This window comes from Oryzias latipes, chromosome 13, assembly GCF_002234675.1.
Source record: "Oryzias latipes chromosome 13, ASM223467v1".
Lineage (NCBI taxonomy): Eukaryota > Metazoa > Chordata > Actinopteri > Beloniformes > Adrianichthyidae > Oryzias > Oryzias latipes.
The window spans coordinates 15,308,167-15,321,728 of NC_019871.2; the positions used below are offsets into that span (position 1 = coordinate 15,308,167).

Here is a 13,562-nt window from a genome sequence, read left to right on the forward strand (position 1 = left end):
AAAAATGCAACCAGACTATTAATCATGTAGTTGTATGTTTTTTAACATCAGTAAGACATATTAATTTTTGTACTGGGCGTAGATTTATGGTTACGTGAAAGCGGCTAACAGCTTCATGAGTTTAACATTTACAGTGCACAGGTGATTAATGCTGGTACTGAAAACCAGGGGCCGTTTCCCCTCACATCTAAACTCAGCCATGGCTACACGTGTCTCTCACCAGTTCAGAGAACATTTGAATGCAGCTGACAGATATATAAATGGTCATAAATGGCTCTCTGGACAGAATGTTGAAAAAGCACTTAACCCCAGAATGAATGACCATAGACCTCCCTGAATGTAGCCACATTAAAAAGCCACTCCAGGATCGTGGTACAAATACTGAAAGATTTGTCGACTCTTTTTTTGCAATTTCATGACATTTCAAAATGGCCTTTCGTAAACTTCAAACGGTGTAAACACAATCAATAAGAGATGAGTCAGGCCTGTTTTTCCAAAAGCCTTTCTGTAATTTAAGAGTCTGTGTACAAACATTTGATGATTGAAAAGCAAGTGCTCCACTTTACTCACACACAGATGGGTGGATCTTACCAACTTGTAAATACTGAGCAGCATGGGCCAAATGTTTAACATTTACTTTGTGCCCCTCGTCACTCTCCCTCTCTCGTCTCTCCGTTTCATTTTGTTCTCACACTCGTTTCCCTGAGACCACAATGTATGCACAAAATTATGCTCACAAATATGCACACAAAGTCACACACACACACACAAAAACCCCGCTGCATCTAGTATCAGCCAAATGTCATCTTTTTTGAGTGAAAACAAAAAGAAATCCCCACAAGGTCATTAATGCCACAGGTCCCAACACATGAAGCCTTGTTTTGTCTTCTTCCCAGAGTAAGGAGGTATGCATTGTTATCTCTCTAATCTGCAAAGATGCTGCAGCTGGAAATGAATTAATAACAAATTAAATGCACCCCGTACATAAAAATGTGTAGATTGCCCTGGGGCACCTAAACAGGAAACAGTGAAACAATTAGACTTCTTGTTTTGTTCTGACCTCTGTTTTGTTTTGTTCTACTCAGCAGCTGAACAGAAGTAGCTGCAGATAGAGACTTTTTTTTTTTTTGCGTTTGCAATCACCACAGTTAAGCCTCTCTGGTCATAGCAGGGGTCAAATCTGTGTGAACAACCACTTTTCATCCTACAGTGAAATTAAATACGGTGTTACGGTAAGGCTTTATACATGTTGTAAGTCTCTGCTGACTGCAGCCCACACTAAGTGCTGCGGTTAGCCACCCGGACCCGTACAGTGGACACATGTAATAACAGGCAGCGATACAGTGTCGTAATTGTTGGCCTGAGTGCTATTGGAGGGTGTTTTCGGCAGTTTTGGATTTTTTTTTCTCACTCGCTTCACTCGTTTGATGTCTTTGAAGTTGGGCTTTTATCTGCCTTTGCTCCTGATGGCTGTTGTCTTTGGTGCAATGTTGTGAGCGCCCTGCTCTTTGAGCACTCCTAACATGTAACAAAGGCAAACCCTTGGAGAGGAAAGCAAAAGAAAGGGAGCTCGCTCTCATATCTTCTCACGTAAATTCATACACTCACAAACACTTTCAAGAACATATTGCATTCAGCGACAACATCCAGACAAAAAACTGAAACACTCCCTCTGTTATCAACACACAACGGCTTTGTGTGATAGTTTAACATGCCTTAATTTGATAAAGAGCCAAGTGTGGGAAATAAGAGTAGAGCATTTGTCTCAGGGGTTGTAGTGGGGTAAATATAGCAACAAGACAACTCCAGTTGATATGAAGGATTCCACTGTGTCGAGTGTTGTTGTGACTCACCAGGCTGTGATGATCTGTGTGTGTGTAGGTGTGCCAGCTCACATGCACATGGGTTTGTATATCCACTGCTTACTCTCGGCTGGTTGACTTTAGCATGACTGCCTTGTCTTGCCTCAGCCAGCCCGGTGTGTAACAATCCTTGTGTGAGACTGCAGGTAGATGAGACTGCAGAAAAACACAGGGCGAGCAAGTGGAACAGACCTTGAGAAGAATCTGTGTGGCCGGCTCCTGGCTGGCTGTGCTGGGAAACGTGTCATAAAAGTGTGTTGAGAGGAGTGTGCGAACTCTCGTAATCTCCTTGTGTTATCCGAACACTTGTGTGTTCCCGTCTCATTGTCTCCTAGGCCCCCTCAGAGCAGAGACCCTCCACTCCAGCATTACATCTCAGGACATCCTGATAGCTGATGGGCCACTCATGAAACCCATGTTTTCACTGCTCTTCAAAACAAAATACACACACAGTGACACCTGAGCTTTAGGACATTTTAATCCACTTAAAACATAGTTGTATTATTCAAATTGTGTTGTCAAAATCCAAAGACAGTGCAATTTTAATTATTATAATTTCTCCAAACTGTTAGTAAAGAAAACTGAACAATTTGATGTTACTGCATGGGATTGGGAGTATTTATTTTTTTATGGGACAGTCCAGGATTTGCGCGCCCCCGACCCCAGTGCATGTGTTCCAACGAAGGACAGCACGCGCACTCCCGCTCAGCGGTTTCCTTCCCACACACACTTCCATGCCCTCCATTACTGGCGAGGCTCCGAATCGATAATTCAATACTTTTGGCGTCTAAATCCTGCCCCAAACGCTGAGGTGCGCAAACACTGTGGACCCGTCTACAGTCTCGGTGAAATCAGTATTAATTAATAGCTTAAGACATTGTGTTTGTGGAAAGATTGGAGAGCTAATGGGAGCTGGATTCCTATAATTATACGCTCTTGTGTCAGGTGTTTATTAAATGTTCAATAGAGGCGGTTAACATGTTAGGAAGCGAATTAGATCATTTTTAGATGCAGGTAAAAACATTCATTGTATTAGTGGTGATAAACTTTACATATATTTCATATCATCCACTTTTCGAAAATAAAAAAAAGCAAAAAGTATTACATCAAAATCAGAGCACTTTTGTATTCAGAATTATTGACATTATCTATTTAAAATGTGCTAAATGTATTTGTTTAAGGGCTATAATTAATGTTAACTAAATACATGTGTTTTTAAACTAATTATGAGTTTACTGTTGTTAGTTTTGAATCGTATTTTCTGTAACATTTGTTAAAAAATAATGAAAAGCCTTAAAAACGATTTTTAAAAAACTTTTTGTCCAAAGAATATATTTTTGAATGTTTCAAAAGTGGATATTTTTTAATTCATCCGGTAGATTTGTCCTTTATCTGGCCGTTTAGTTGGTATTAGAAATGATCAGCCCTCAAGTACAAGCCCTCCAAACCGAACAATGAATAATGCATCGGTTTTTGGCGCAGCAACAGACAGCAATGTTCGCGACTAAACGGGCCTGTCACAACAGTGACGTTATCAAAAGAGCTCCAGCTAAAGTCATGAATTATTTAAGATCAGTTCCTCTCGGTGGTATAACGACAACAACACTAATAATAAAAATAATCATAATAATAGTAATAATAATTTGTTAAAAAAACGATTGAATTGTTAAAAAAATAAAAAAGTCAACTCATTTAAGAAACTTTAGTTGATTTATTATGAGAACGAAAGACATTTCGTTAATTCACGTCTCACATGTTATGGAAAAAAGTAAAACAATTTCATGAATACTCTTTCTTTTTTTTTAAGAAACCCCTGCCTCAGGTGAGATTTTTATTTTAAAAAAACATCAAAATTACATCGGCTAAGCACGTGAATTTATTACACAGAAACAAAGTTTTTAAAAAAGGATCAAATTTCCCACAAGGCATTCATAAAGCCACTAAATAATAAAAAATAATGCATGTTTCTTGTGTATTAACATATCTTACAGGTGCCCGTACCGGTTTGCGTAAACCTAACTCCCCTAAGTGTTGTTGTTGTTGGCTGTGACTCCTTCAAAAGGACATCAGTTTGTTAATATGAATGGAAGTATGGTCACGTTTAACAAAGCCTGTGCGTGTCTCACAACCTCACGTCTGTTGGCCAAAAAGGTCCAAGGAGAAGGTCACGCAGGCCCCAACATTCACGCGTTAAAAGGACAGAGGAGACGGGACCAAACGGGGGGAAAGGTGGCTCACAAACTCATGCAAACACCGCAGAGGCATTGTTTTTTTTTTTCTTTCCTCCAAACTGGACATGAAACAGAAGAAGGAACAACTCCTAAGTTGTCTTTTTATTTGCCAAAGGTTTCCCTCTCCGTCCTTTTGCAGAGAAAGTTTTTTTGTTTGTTTTTTGAAATATGATGAGGCCAGCCTCTTTATGAACGAAGTAGAATCAGAGCAACAATAATATCACGTTAAAACCGAACACGAACAGTACAACTGCAGAGTGGTTCGCTTTGTTTGACAAAGTATCGACCGTGCCAGCTGCTTCCTCCTCCTCCTCCTCCTCCTTCATGCGCCTCCTCAGGGTGTCCCACCGGCCTCTTCAGCCATGTGTCTGCAGAGCAGGCTCCTCCTGGTGCATGAAGCCACTCTTTTTGGCTTGAAATAAAAAAAATGGAGGCTATTTTTGTCATTGTCCTCTCTATTTCATAAATAGCCTATATTTATTCTTTATTCTCCTCCTCCTTCATTTACAAAGCATAAATTAATACGTCCATGGCTAACGGATTTTTTTTCAGTTTGTCCCAGGAATATTTGTTGGGGGGGGGGTCCACTTTGTGAGGGTTTTTGTTCAGTGCCGGACGGTGTCCACGCCTCGTGTCCTGGCGTCTCCATGGCGTCACAGTCCCAAAGCGGCCGTGTGCTTTTTGGCCTTCAGTCTCAGGTCGGCGATGCTGGAGTTCTTGCTGGTGTTTTTGGCTGCCGCGGCGGCGGCGACCACGGAGGCGGCGGAGGCGGACTCCGCCGCAAGCGTGGCCAGCGGGAGTCCGAACGGTGGCGCGGGGAACATCATGTAGGGCGCATGCGCAGCCAGGTGCGAGTGCAGGTGGTGCTGCGCGTGGGCCACGGCGCTGTCCAGTTGCAGCTGCGCCTGCACCTGAAAGGAGAAGGGCGGCACGTTGCAATGACTATCCTACGGGACGGGACGCACGGATGGGGAAGAGAAGGGGGAGAACATGCGTTAACTTTGCAGTGGGTTGCTTGAAGGATCATTTTTTACTAAAGAGACTGCATCTTTCATCCATACAATGATGATGATGTTCATGAGCATGACGCACAAGGGTCGCCTTAGAGAGGCTGTTTCTCTTTAGTGAAACCCCCACTCATACACAAGCATCAATATGCAATGATTTGGGAGAAAAATGCAAACTAAAAATAAGGAAAAACATAGAACTGTAGAAAAATTGGAGTGGTTTTATCATTAAAAGTTAATAAAGTACACACTTACTGTAATGCTGTGCATTCCAGAGACTATTTTATTCATTTTTAAGCAGATGTTGTTCTTTTAATGTACTTTTTGTTGAATGTATTCTGTTTAAGCTATTTGGTTTAAAGCAAGTTGGTGCAAAGCTTCCTGTGAATATTATGTTCACTTAAAAAAATATTACTATTAAGTATTAAGGGCGACATGTGTTTCATTTCTAGAGTCTAAGCATAAACCGTAGCTTTTTTGTACAGCAAGTCTTCCATCCAAAGGGAAGGCTGCTGCAAGCAGTTGAAGAACCATGAATGCCGTTCTGTCCATACTTTTACTGACCTCCGCAGTCTGCTGTTTATTATGAAACCGAAACAACACCTTGGAGCTTTGCGCCACAAAACCAATTTTATACCTTTTGGGACTTACAATAAACTTTCCACTCATGCAAAATTATATCCCTTTATCCCATAAAAATGTCTGTAATGAGTTTATTTCCCCTCAAGTTATACAGTGAGTTTCTGCAGCACTTGGGCCATAACCTGTGCCAAGGCCAAAACAACAGTTGCGCACAGGCGATGGTGGGGGTAGAGGGGATATAGAGCGTAGTGGGCATATAGAAGCTATGGAGACCAGTCTGGTTTTCAAGATGAAACCATTTAAAGTAACTTGCCTGTTGGAATGGCATCCGTAAAGCCCCGACGTTGACATATGGTGCTACACGACAAGCTTCAAACTGATTCGCTGCTCCAATCAGGACTCCTGCAGTGACATGCAAGGGGGGAACGTTCCGTCTTAGTTTTAGGAGAAATATTCACCATAACATGAAACAAACTGGAAGACCGATCATTCCTTGTGAAAATTTAATTAAAGAATCCACCAAATTAATTCCAATTGGAAAATGTAAGCATCATTTAGCTGGAAATTTTGCGCACGCACAGTAGCGCACAAGCAGGTTGGGTGCAATAGAATAGAATAGAATAGAATAGAATAGAATAGAATAGAATAGAATAGAATAGAATAGAATAGAATAGAATAAAATGCTGGAGGTACCTTTGTGCAACTGGTTCTCCTGCTTTCTACATTTGGCTCTTCTATTCTGGAACCAAACCTGCAGGGACAGAAATTAATTAGAGACCCACTGATTGGCAGCTGCTTGTGAGGCCGTGTGTAGTGACAACAACCGCAGAAAAACAATATCCCCGAGGAGCACTGAAATATTAATGACGCTGCTTAACCCCGGATTTTAATTATTACATTTAGTCTACAACAAGGCGGAGTGGGGGTTGGAGCAGAGAGAACAGAGACAGAAACAGCAGGGCTAAAAGGGAACGTGAGCAAGTCTGATATGAAACTCTTATTGGGAGAAAAGAAGCGCTCTTGTTGGAAATGTGCGGGACTATTGGACTATAATAAATATCCTTGTCAGCGCCGGTTTCATCTTTCTATAGATGAGGGTCCCCGAGGGGTTGAATAGACTGTTGGATATCGAATTGCAGCAGTACCATTACGGGTTTGGACATCACAGCAGAGCGATCTGAGAGCATCTCGCTCCTTTTCTTTCCGTCTCGCTCTCATTAAATGACCGATGAAATTAATTACATTATCTGCTGCAAAAAAAAAAAAAAAACGCGCGTCAGAGAATCGCTTAAATGTCTGACAGTTCTGTCTGATCGCCGCCACAGCACTTACTTTGCACAAAGGGGACAGAAAAAATCAAACAGATCTGACGGCTCTCTTCTCCTTCTGTTGAAATTGACAAGCGTCAATTTCAGAGAAACGCCTCGGAACACAGATTAAACGATTCATTGCCATGATAATCTCCTTTGAATCTCCCGTAACTCGCGCTAAATCAGCGCACAATGCAACGTGTCAGTCTCCGGGCTCAATTACGTCTGGGCCCATAAACACACAGGGAAAGCATGATTGAAATATCATATTGATCTGGCTGTCAGCTGGCTTCGTTTATTGATCACAGTGTATGTCACTCGGAAGTCCCTTTTTTGCGCACGCTTCAAGTAATAATTTATGGCGATGATAAAAGCAGATGCAGTGCTGTTATCGATTGAAGCACAGTTTAAGTCGAAAATAAATGTGTGGCCTTTTACGCACAGCTGTTTAAAAAATATAAAGAAACATTACACTCCAGTGGAGATAAAAGGGGGTAGAGGGAGAGCTGGTCTTGATTTGGGTTGAAAATAATACATAATTTATGCAAATCCCCGAGCTGTGCTCCTTGTTCGGGGCACAATGCGCCTTAATAGTGAGATTCCAGTTCAGGCTTGTGGAGCCCTGCAAAAAGCAGGTTTTAACTTTTTTTTTTTTTGGGGGGGGGGGGGGGGGCGAAGGCTGTGCGTGTGTAGCTAGCTTAGGGAACCCCACCCCAGCAAATACTCTGTCCATCCCTGAGCCTTGGCCATGAAGGCACACGAGGAATACATCCAAATGTTTTGAGGAGTAGTCTATGTGTTTCATTGTGCCTCAATTCGCTTTATGAAGGAGATGTCTGAGGAACCCCCCCCCCCCCCCCCAGCATCCTCGTGTCCCACAGCTCCAACTGGGTTTCTGCACAGATGGTCTATCCCCTTGAAAACTACAGCAGCGCTGGTAAACATGGCCTCGTTATCATGCACCCCGGAAATACAGACTATAATGATAAAGCCTTTTTTTCTATTTAAATGTTCAATAAACATAGGAAAAATGCCGTGACACAATAAAACATAAGAGCAAATTTATAATTTAATAATTACAAAGAATGTGGAGGATGCATTTCACTTATGCCAAAATCTTTGGGGGTTACCATGCACTTTCATAAATTAACGTCCTTAAGGTCCTGGTTGCAAAGTACTTTTTTTTTTTCAAAGTAAAAAAGTTTCCTTTTTCAAACGCTTTGAACTGTATTTGATAATTTAAAAAAAATCAGAAGAACAAAAATATAGTAGCAGGAAAAAGAAGGGAGGAAGGAGAAATGTGTAGAATTTAGCAATATTTTTCTTATCTTTGTTGTTTGTTATCATCACACACAGCAAATCACCTGCCAATGTTCTAATGGTGAAGCTGATAATAATCAGAATCATAAATATTGCAATAACATGTCTTTATTCAGTTGCAAAGGATTTCTTGCTTCTAAAATTAAACATTTAGTTTTTGCATATAAACATTTTTACAAATTACTCTATAAGCCATTTCTGCTGGTTTCGGTGCCTTGTTTTGCACATCTGAAGGAGCCACATCCTTACCTGCACTCGGGCCTCCGACAGTCCCAGTCGCTGGCTTAGCTCCTCCCGCATAAAGGCATCCGGGTAGTGGGTTTCATCGAAGAGCCGCTCCAGCTCATTGAGCTGCTCTAATGTGAAATTAGTCCGACTTCTTCTCTGTTTGATCTTTGTTTGTGTCTCATCCTCTAAGGGCTTCGAGTCCTCTTTCCTGTCTTTCACGTCCGTGGTGCCTGTGTGGCAGACGAAGAAGGGTGGGAAATGTCAGCACCGTGGACCGTGACCCCCACCACCCTCCCGACTCCCTCCCAGCCTGAGCTGACCTCGATGATCACAAGCGTTTGCAATAAAATTGTTCTTAATCTTTTAATAAATTGTTGCTATATTTAATTGATGAAAAAGTCAGAAATGCTTCAATTTCATATATAATTATTATAAGTTTGTTTTTAAATAAGAAATAAAAAAGACATGCCCTCAAATATCAGAGCTATCACTCCACGGATGTTTTGTAAAGCTACATAAAGCTCTTTAATTATTAACTGCTTATAAATATGTAAGGCCGTGCCCACTGCTGAATGAATGCCTAATACGCGCGCGTCTTGGGCTCGCGCTTAACCACGCTGCCCCGTGACGAACAGATGTCACTTTCAAGTCCGCCAACTCGGAGGCATCTCTTCCAGTGTTGTCACATTTTGTTCACATTTCTAATGCGCTATGAACTGACTCCACAGAGCAGGAGCGGCCTGAAAATGTCAAAGAAGCCGCTAAGTTATTCTGTCTTTGACATTAGCAGTTTCTACTCAAGTAGAACCTTTTTTTAATCTTTGTTTAACTGTTACCAGATAAATGATTATATTTTTAATAAAAATATTATACATATTTCACATTTTCTTTTCAGAGATTTTTTGTCCTGACTTTTCTTAACTAAAAATATATTTGTAAACATTTTGCACATTTGGAAGACTTGAGTTTTGTCTTTAAATTAAACAATCTAAAGAGTCGCAAATGTCGTAATTTAAAAAAGTAAAGATATACAACAAAAACAGGTAAGCCCTTGGAGAAAATTATAAACAAAAATACAAAGTAGACTAGTAAATGAGACGTAAAGCGACCAAAGCGCGACATCTTGATGTGTTCAAAAATATTGAGCACATATATGTCAAATGTATCCTTTAAATTGTTTTTTCTAATGTTCTGTAACATTTAAAAACTCTTTTGTTATCGAACACAAACTGTCTTCAAGCTGCACATTTCTTAGTAGAATTTAAAGTTTTACTTATCAAGCTTTAGGAGTAGTTTTGACGCTGCGTAAATTGAAAAAATATCAAATTTTGAATCACAAAAAAACAATAGCACTTTTTGCAAACAGCCGGAAGTGTGCTAACCCGTTCTTTAAATCGAAAAGTCCAAAATGAAAAAGTTTTGGGAATTTTCTTCGAATTAAAGCGCATTGGTGGATTTACTCCCTGCACTTGCCACTTCCCTCGTGTTTTTAGCCTGTCGGGATCTCCACTCTTTCTTGCTCGAACACACTGCGCAGTCTTACCGTCAATGACTTTGGGGCTCCCGCTGTCTCTGATTCTGTCCGGGCCGAGCATGTCCGTTTCCCTGCCCGGCGACAGCGCAACGTTCCGCGTAACGGCGGCCGCGTCCTCTCGGCTTCCCGGTTCCGCGGATAAAGACTCCCTGCTTCCTGCGCGCATTGCTCCGGTTTCCAACACCTCCCTGTACGTTATCACTTCCTTCTTCTCCTTCACTTTCTGATCGAAAGACTTGGACACGAAAGCAGTGAGCTCTTCCATCACTGTTTCCTCTCCTCTTCGAGGAAAAAAAAAGGAAAAAAATCACACATTCACTCACACACTGTCACACACTCACACACACACATACACTCTCCCTTTGCTCCTCGACAGCTTAAGACATCAATGATGTGGCTCGTTTTAAAGTCAGCCCCTTGAAAATGATACAAGGTGATGCAGCCAACTGTGAATGAAGGTGGAAAAAAATATACGAAGATATATCTTCTCAGCCAATTCCTCCTCCTTTGGTAGCGGAGTTGGGAACCTGCTGGTGATCCTCTATTGAAGTCACAGTATTTATACTTTGCGGCGCCTTGCCCCCTTGATCCGTGCAAATTACCTCCCCTCAGGATGCCGGGATGAGCCCCCCCCTCCCCTCCTCCCCTCCTCTCCTTTACTGATACGAGAGGGAGAGAGAGTAGTAAAAACATTGAGCAGCACAGTCGCTGTTGGCCATTAATCCAGGATTGACAAGACGGACTAATTAATTTAATTAAGCGCCCATTCGCTGCTATTGTCCTGAGTTAGTTTTTAAACACCCAGGAGATGGTCATGGATCTGTCTCCTTTTCCGCCTCTCTCTCTCTCTCCTTCTCTCTTTCGCTCTCTCTGCAGGGGTGTGGCTTAAAAAGATCGCAAAATGACAGGAGAAGGGTAAGCACATGGACGAGGAGTCTGTCCTCAGTATCTCTCTGTGATCTGGGCAGAGGAAAAAGGAGACGCAGCGCTGACACGGGGAGAGAGGAGGTGAAGGCGGACCAGCTGGGATGCCAAGAAGAGCATCCGACCTACGCGAGGAGCTTTAGATCAAGTTCAAGTGAACGCATCTGGCTTTTGGCTCATAACCCAGTCACAAACAGTTGGCCTCGGGCCGGGCATCATAGTTTTTGCGCGTGCGTCGCAGGGTTTCCACGTTCTCACTTTATGTTCAAAAACGCAAAAGAAAAAAAGGTTACAGGCCTTAAAATATTGTAATGCATTCAACTTTATTATTATTATTATTATTATTATTATTATTATTATTATTATTATTATTATTATTATTATTATTTTCAAGTCATTTGTTGAATTAATTGTTCTTTTTTGTAATACCGGTTACTAATTAGTGAGATGTATTTTGCAGTAACATCATTAACATAACTATACTGTTTAATGTTGATCCTCTGTGGACATTTTTTTAGTCATTAAGAACTTAAATAGCATCTAAACGATTAATTATAGTACTTTTGCCACGCGTTGCCAGTGGGCTCTCTAATTAAAGTTTTTAACTGGCTGCTTTTTTTTCTTTCCCCCTGCTGATAGTAGTGCCTATATTTGAAAAAATAAATAAATAAACAATTGCTCTCTTGCAGTGAAGATTTATACCACGGAGTGGGAAAGAGGGGCAATTAGATGAAGAGGCAGTATATAGTCAAAGACGAAACAGGATGTAGCGGGATTTTGAACACGTCGGGATGAATTTAATGCAAAATTAAGCATGTTTATTGATAATCCATATAAAGCCCTATTTCCACACAGGAGCTCTAACGGTTCACCTAATTAAATATTTACGATGTTTCAGTTTGAACCTTAGGCATCAATTGCTTTTCATCCTGCTGCATTTGGAATAGGATTAGGCTTCTTGTATATCAATTTGCAGGGAATTTCCGACAAATCCGTAGCCTAAATGTCTTTATTTTTTTCAATTATACATTCAAATTGAACCAAGAAAAAGTAACATATTTTTGTTTCACTACCACTTCCTGTAGGTATTTGAGTTTACACTTTAGGAGCTAAATTATTATTTTGGGTTTATTTTACCGGCATGCAAACTTATTGATTGACAGGTTCTCACTTATGCTTTAAAAGTCACAATTTTCATTCAATTTTCCCCCTTATTGTTTAAACATACTTTTATTGATTGGCGACTAAGAAAACAATAAAATAAGAAAAGGTAAAATCATTTTTATTAATAAGGAAATCTTACGTTCTGCTCCTGCGTCCTTTACTTTTACTAATTATTTCCCAGTATTTTGAACTTTTTTAAATTTATGTTTTCAGTATAAAGAGTTAACATAAAATAACAATATTTAAACTTGTTAAAATCCATTGAGACAGTCGTTTTAGGGGGAAAAAAAAAATCAAGTCTTCAATCGATTGCTCTATGTTCCTCCTGGACTGTCTGGAATGATCGATGTTTCTTAGTTCGATGAGTCGAGTCTGGTGCGCTGCAGATAGCCGAGTTGTGGTTTAAAGGTGAGTAGCGGGACTTTCATTTTTTGAGCTATCTGTTGTTTGTGTCTAGTATATTGTATGTAAACATTGTTAATTAAAAAGAAACGCATTTTGAACCTTTAACAGCGTAAACTTTTTGGCTGAAACGAGCTTCACATGAGACTAGCTCAAATTAGCGCTGTGTTAGCTTGCTAGGTAGTAGCAACTCAAATGAATGTTTGTTTATCTGTCCTGTTTCAGGGCATATTTACTTACACAAGTTTTATAGATGTTCCCGTGGGTGTGTTCACTCAGTTCCTTTATGCAGAACATTCTGTATTTACACGTGGAACTGTGTCTTCTCGTGTTTTTCGTCTTATCATCACATGCTTGCAAGCAGCCGTAACTCATTCGCGTTTTGCCCTGCATTATCAGTCCACCAGCATGGGTCGACGCTCGTCTGACAGCGAAGATGACAGTAGGAGCAGGAGGAAGAGAAAACAGCGCCGCCGCTCCTCCTCTTCCTCCTCGTCTTCGTCGTCCTCCGGTAGCAGGGTGAGGAGCAGTCGCAGCCGGAGGTCGTCTCGCCGGAGCCGCTCTCGCTCTCGAGACAGAAGGTGAGGCAACAACACCTCGCTGGAGGTTGTTCAACCATCACTGACATTTTAGAAATGTGTGCCAGATCAGTTGGTAGGGGGTTCAAATCTGAGGTTTAAGTCTTTGAGTTCTATACATTACCCTCACATACTTAGGGATCCTCTTAGTAAACGCAGCTGCTATAAGAAATGAAATATAAACTGGTTTTATTCATATTTGAGTCCACTCCCGTCATATTTTGAAGTATTTTCAAAGTGTTCACAGTGGTGTTTTAAAGATGATTGGGCTGGTTTTAGCTTTTCTATGAGATAGTTTCTGCAGAGCAACAGGAGTTCATCAGAAATTCGCCTCTAAGTTGTTGGCAGCCTGTGCTGACTTCCCACCCACCCTTTGTTTACACTCTCTCCCACTAGTCTACAGTCCCTCAGAAATCCCAA

General features: G+C 41.0%; 2 protein-coding genes across 3 annotated transcripts in view; one reads left to right on the forward strand and one right to left on the reverse strand.

Moving 5' to 3' along the window:
* Positions 1-2,325: 2,325 nt before the first annotated feature.
* shox2 (short stature homeobox 2) lies at positions 2,326-10,691 on the reverse strand. 2 transcript variants are annotated; one of them, XM_023961891.1, is made up of 5 exons: positions 10,084-10,691; positions 8,562-8,770; positions 6,376-6,433; positions 5,996-6,084; positions 2,326-5,004 (listed from the first exon to the last, which is right to left on the reverse strand). In XM_023961891.1, the coding sequence occupies exons 1-5, from the start codon at positions 10,337-10,339 to the stop codon at positions 4,747-4,749; spliced, it is 870 nt and encodes a 289-aa protein (XP_023817659.1). In that variant the 5' UTR covers positions 10,340-10,691; the 3' UTR covers positions 2,326-4,746. The 2 variants fall into 2 exon arrangements, with proteins under 2 accessions (XP_023817659.1, XP_023817658.1); XM_023961890.1 differs by having other exon boundaries at positions 2,326-5,040; positions 10,084-10,690.
* A 1,771-nt stretch (positions 10,692-12,462) lies between these two features.
* rsrc1 (arginine and serine rich coiled-coil 1) overlaps positions 12,463-13,562 on the forward strand; it is a 134,568-nt gene continuing 133,468 nt past the window's right edge. The window contains exons 1-2 of the mRNA XM_011482566.3: positions 12,463-12,570; positions 12,964-13,145. Of these exons, the coding sequence (XP_011480868.2) occupies positions 12,973-13,145 (173 nt within the window). The 5' untranslated portion in view covers positions 12,463-12,570; positions 12,964-12,972. The remainder of the gene's footprint in view (positions 12,571-12,963; positions 13,146-13,562) is intronic.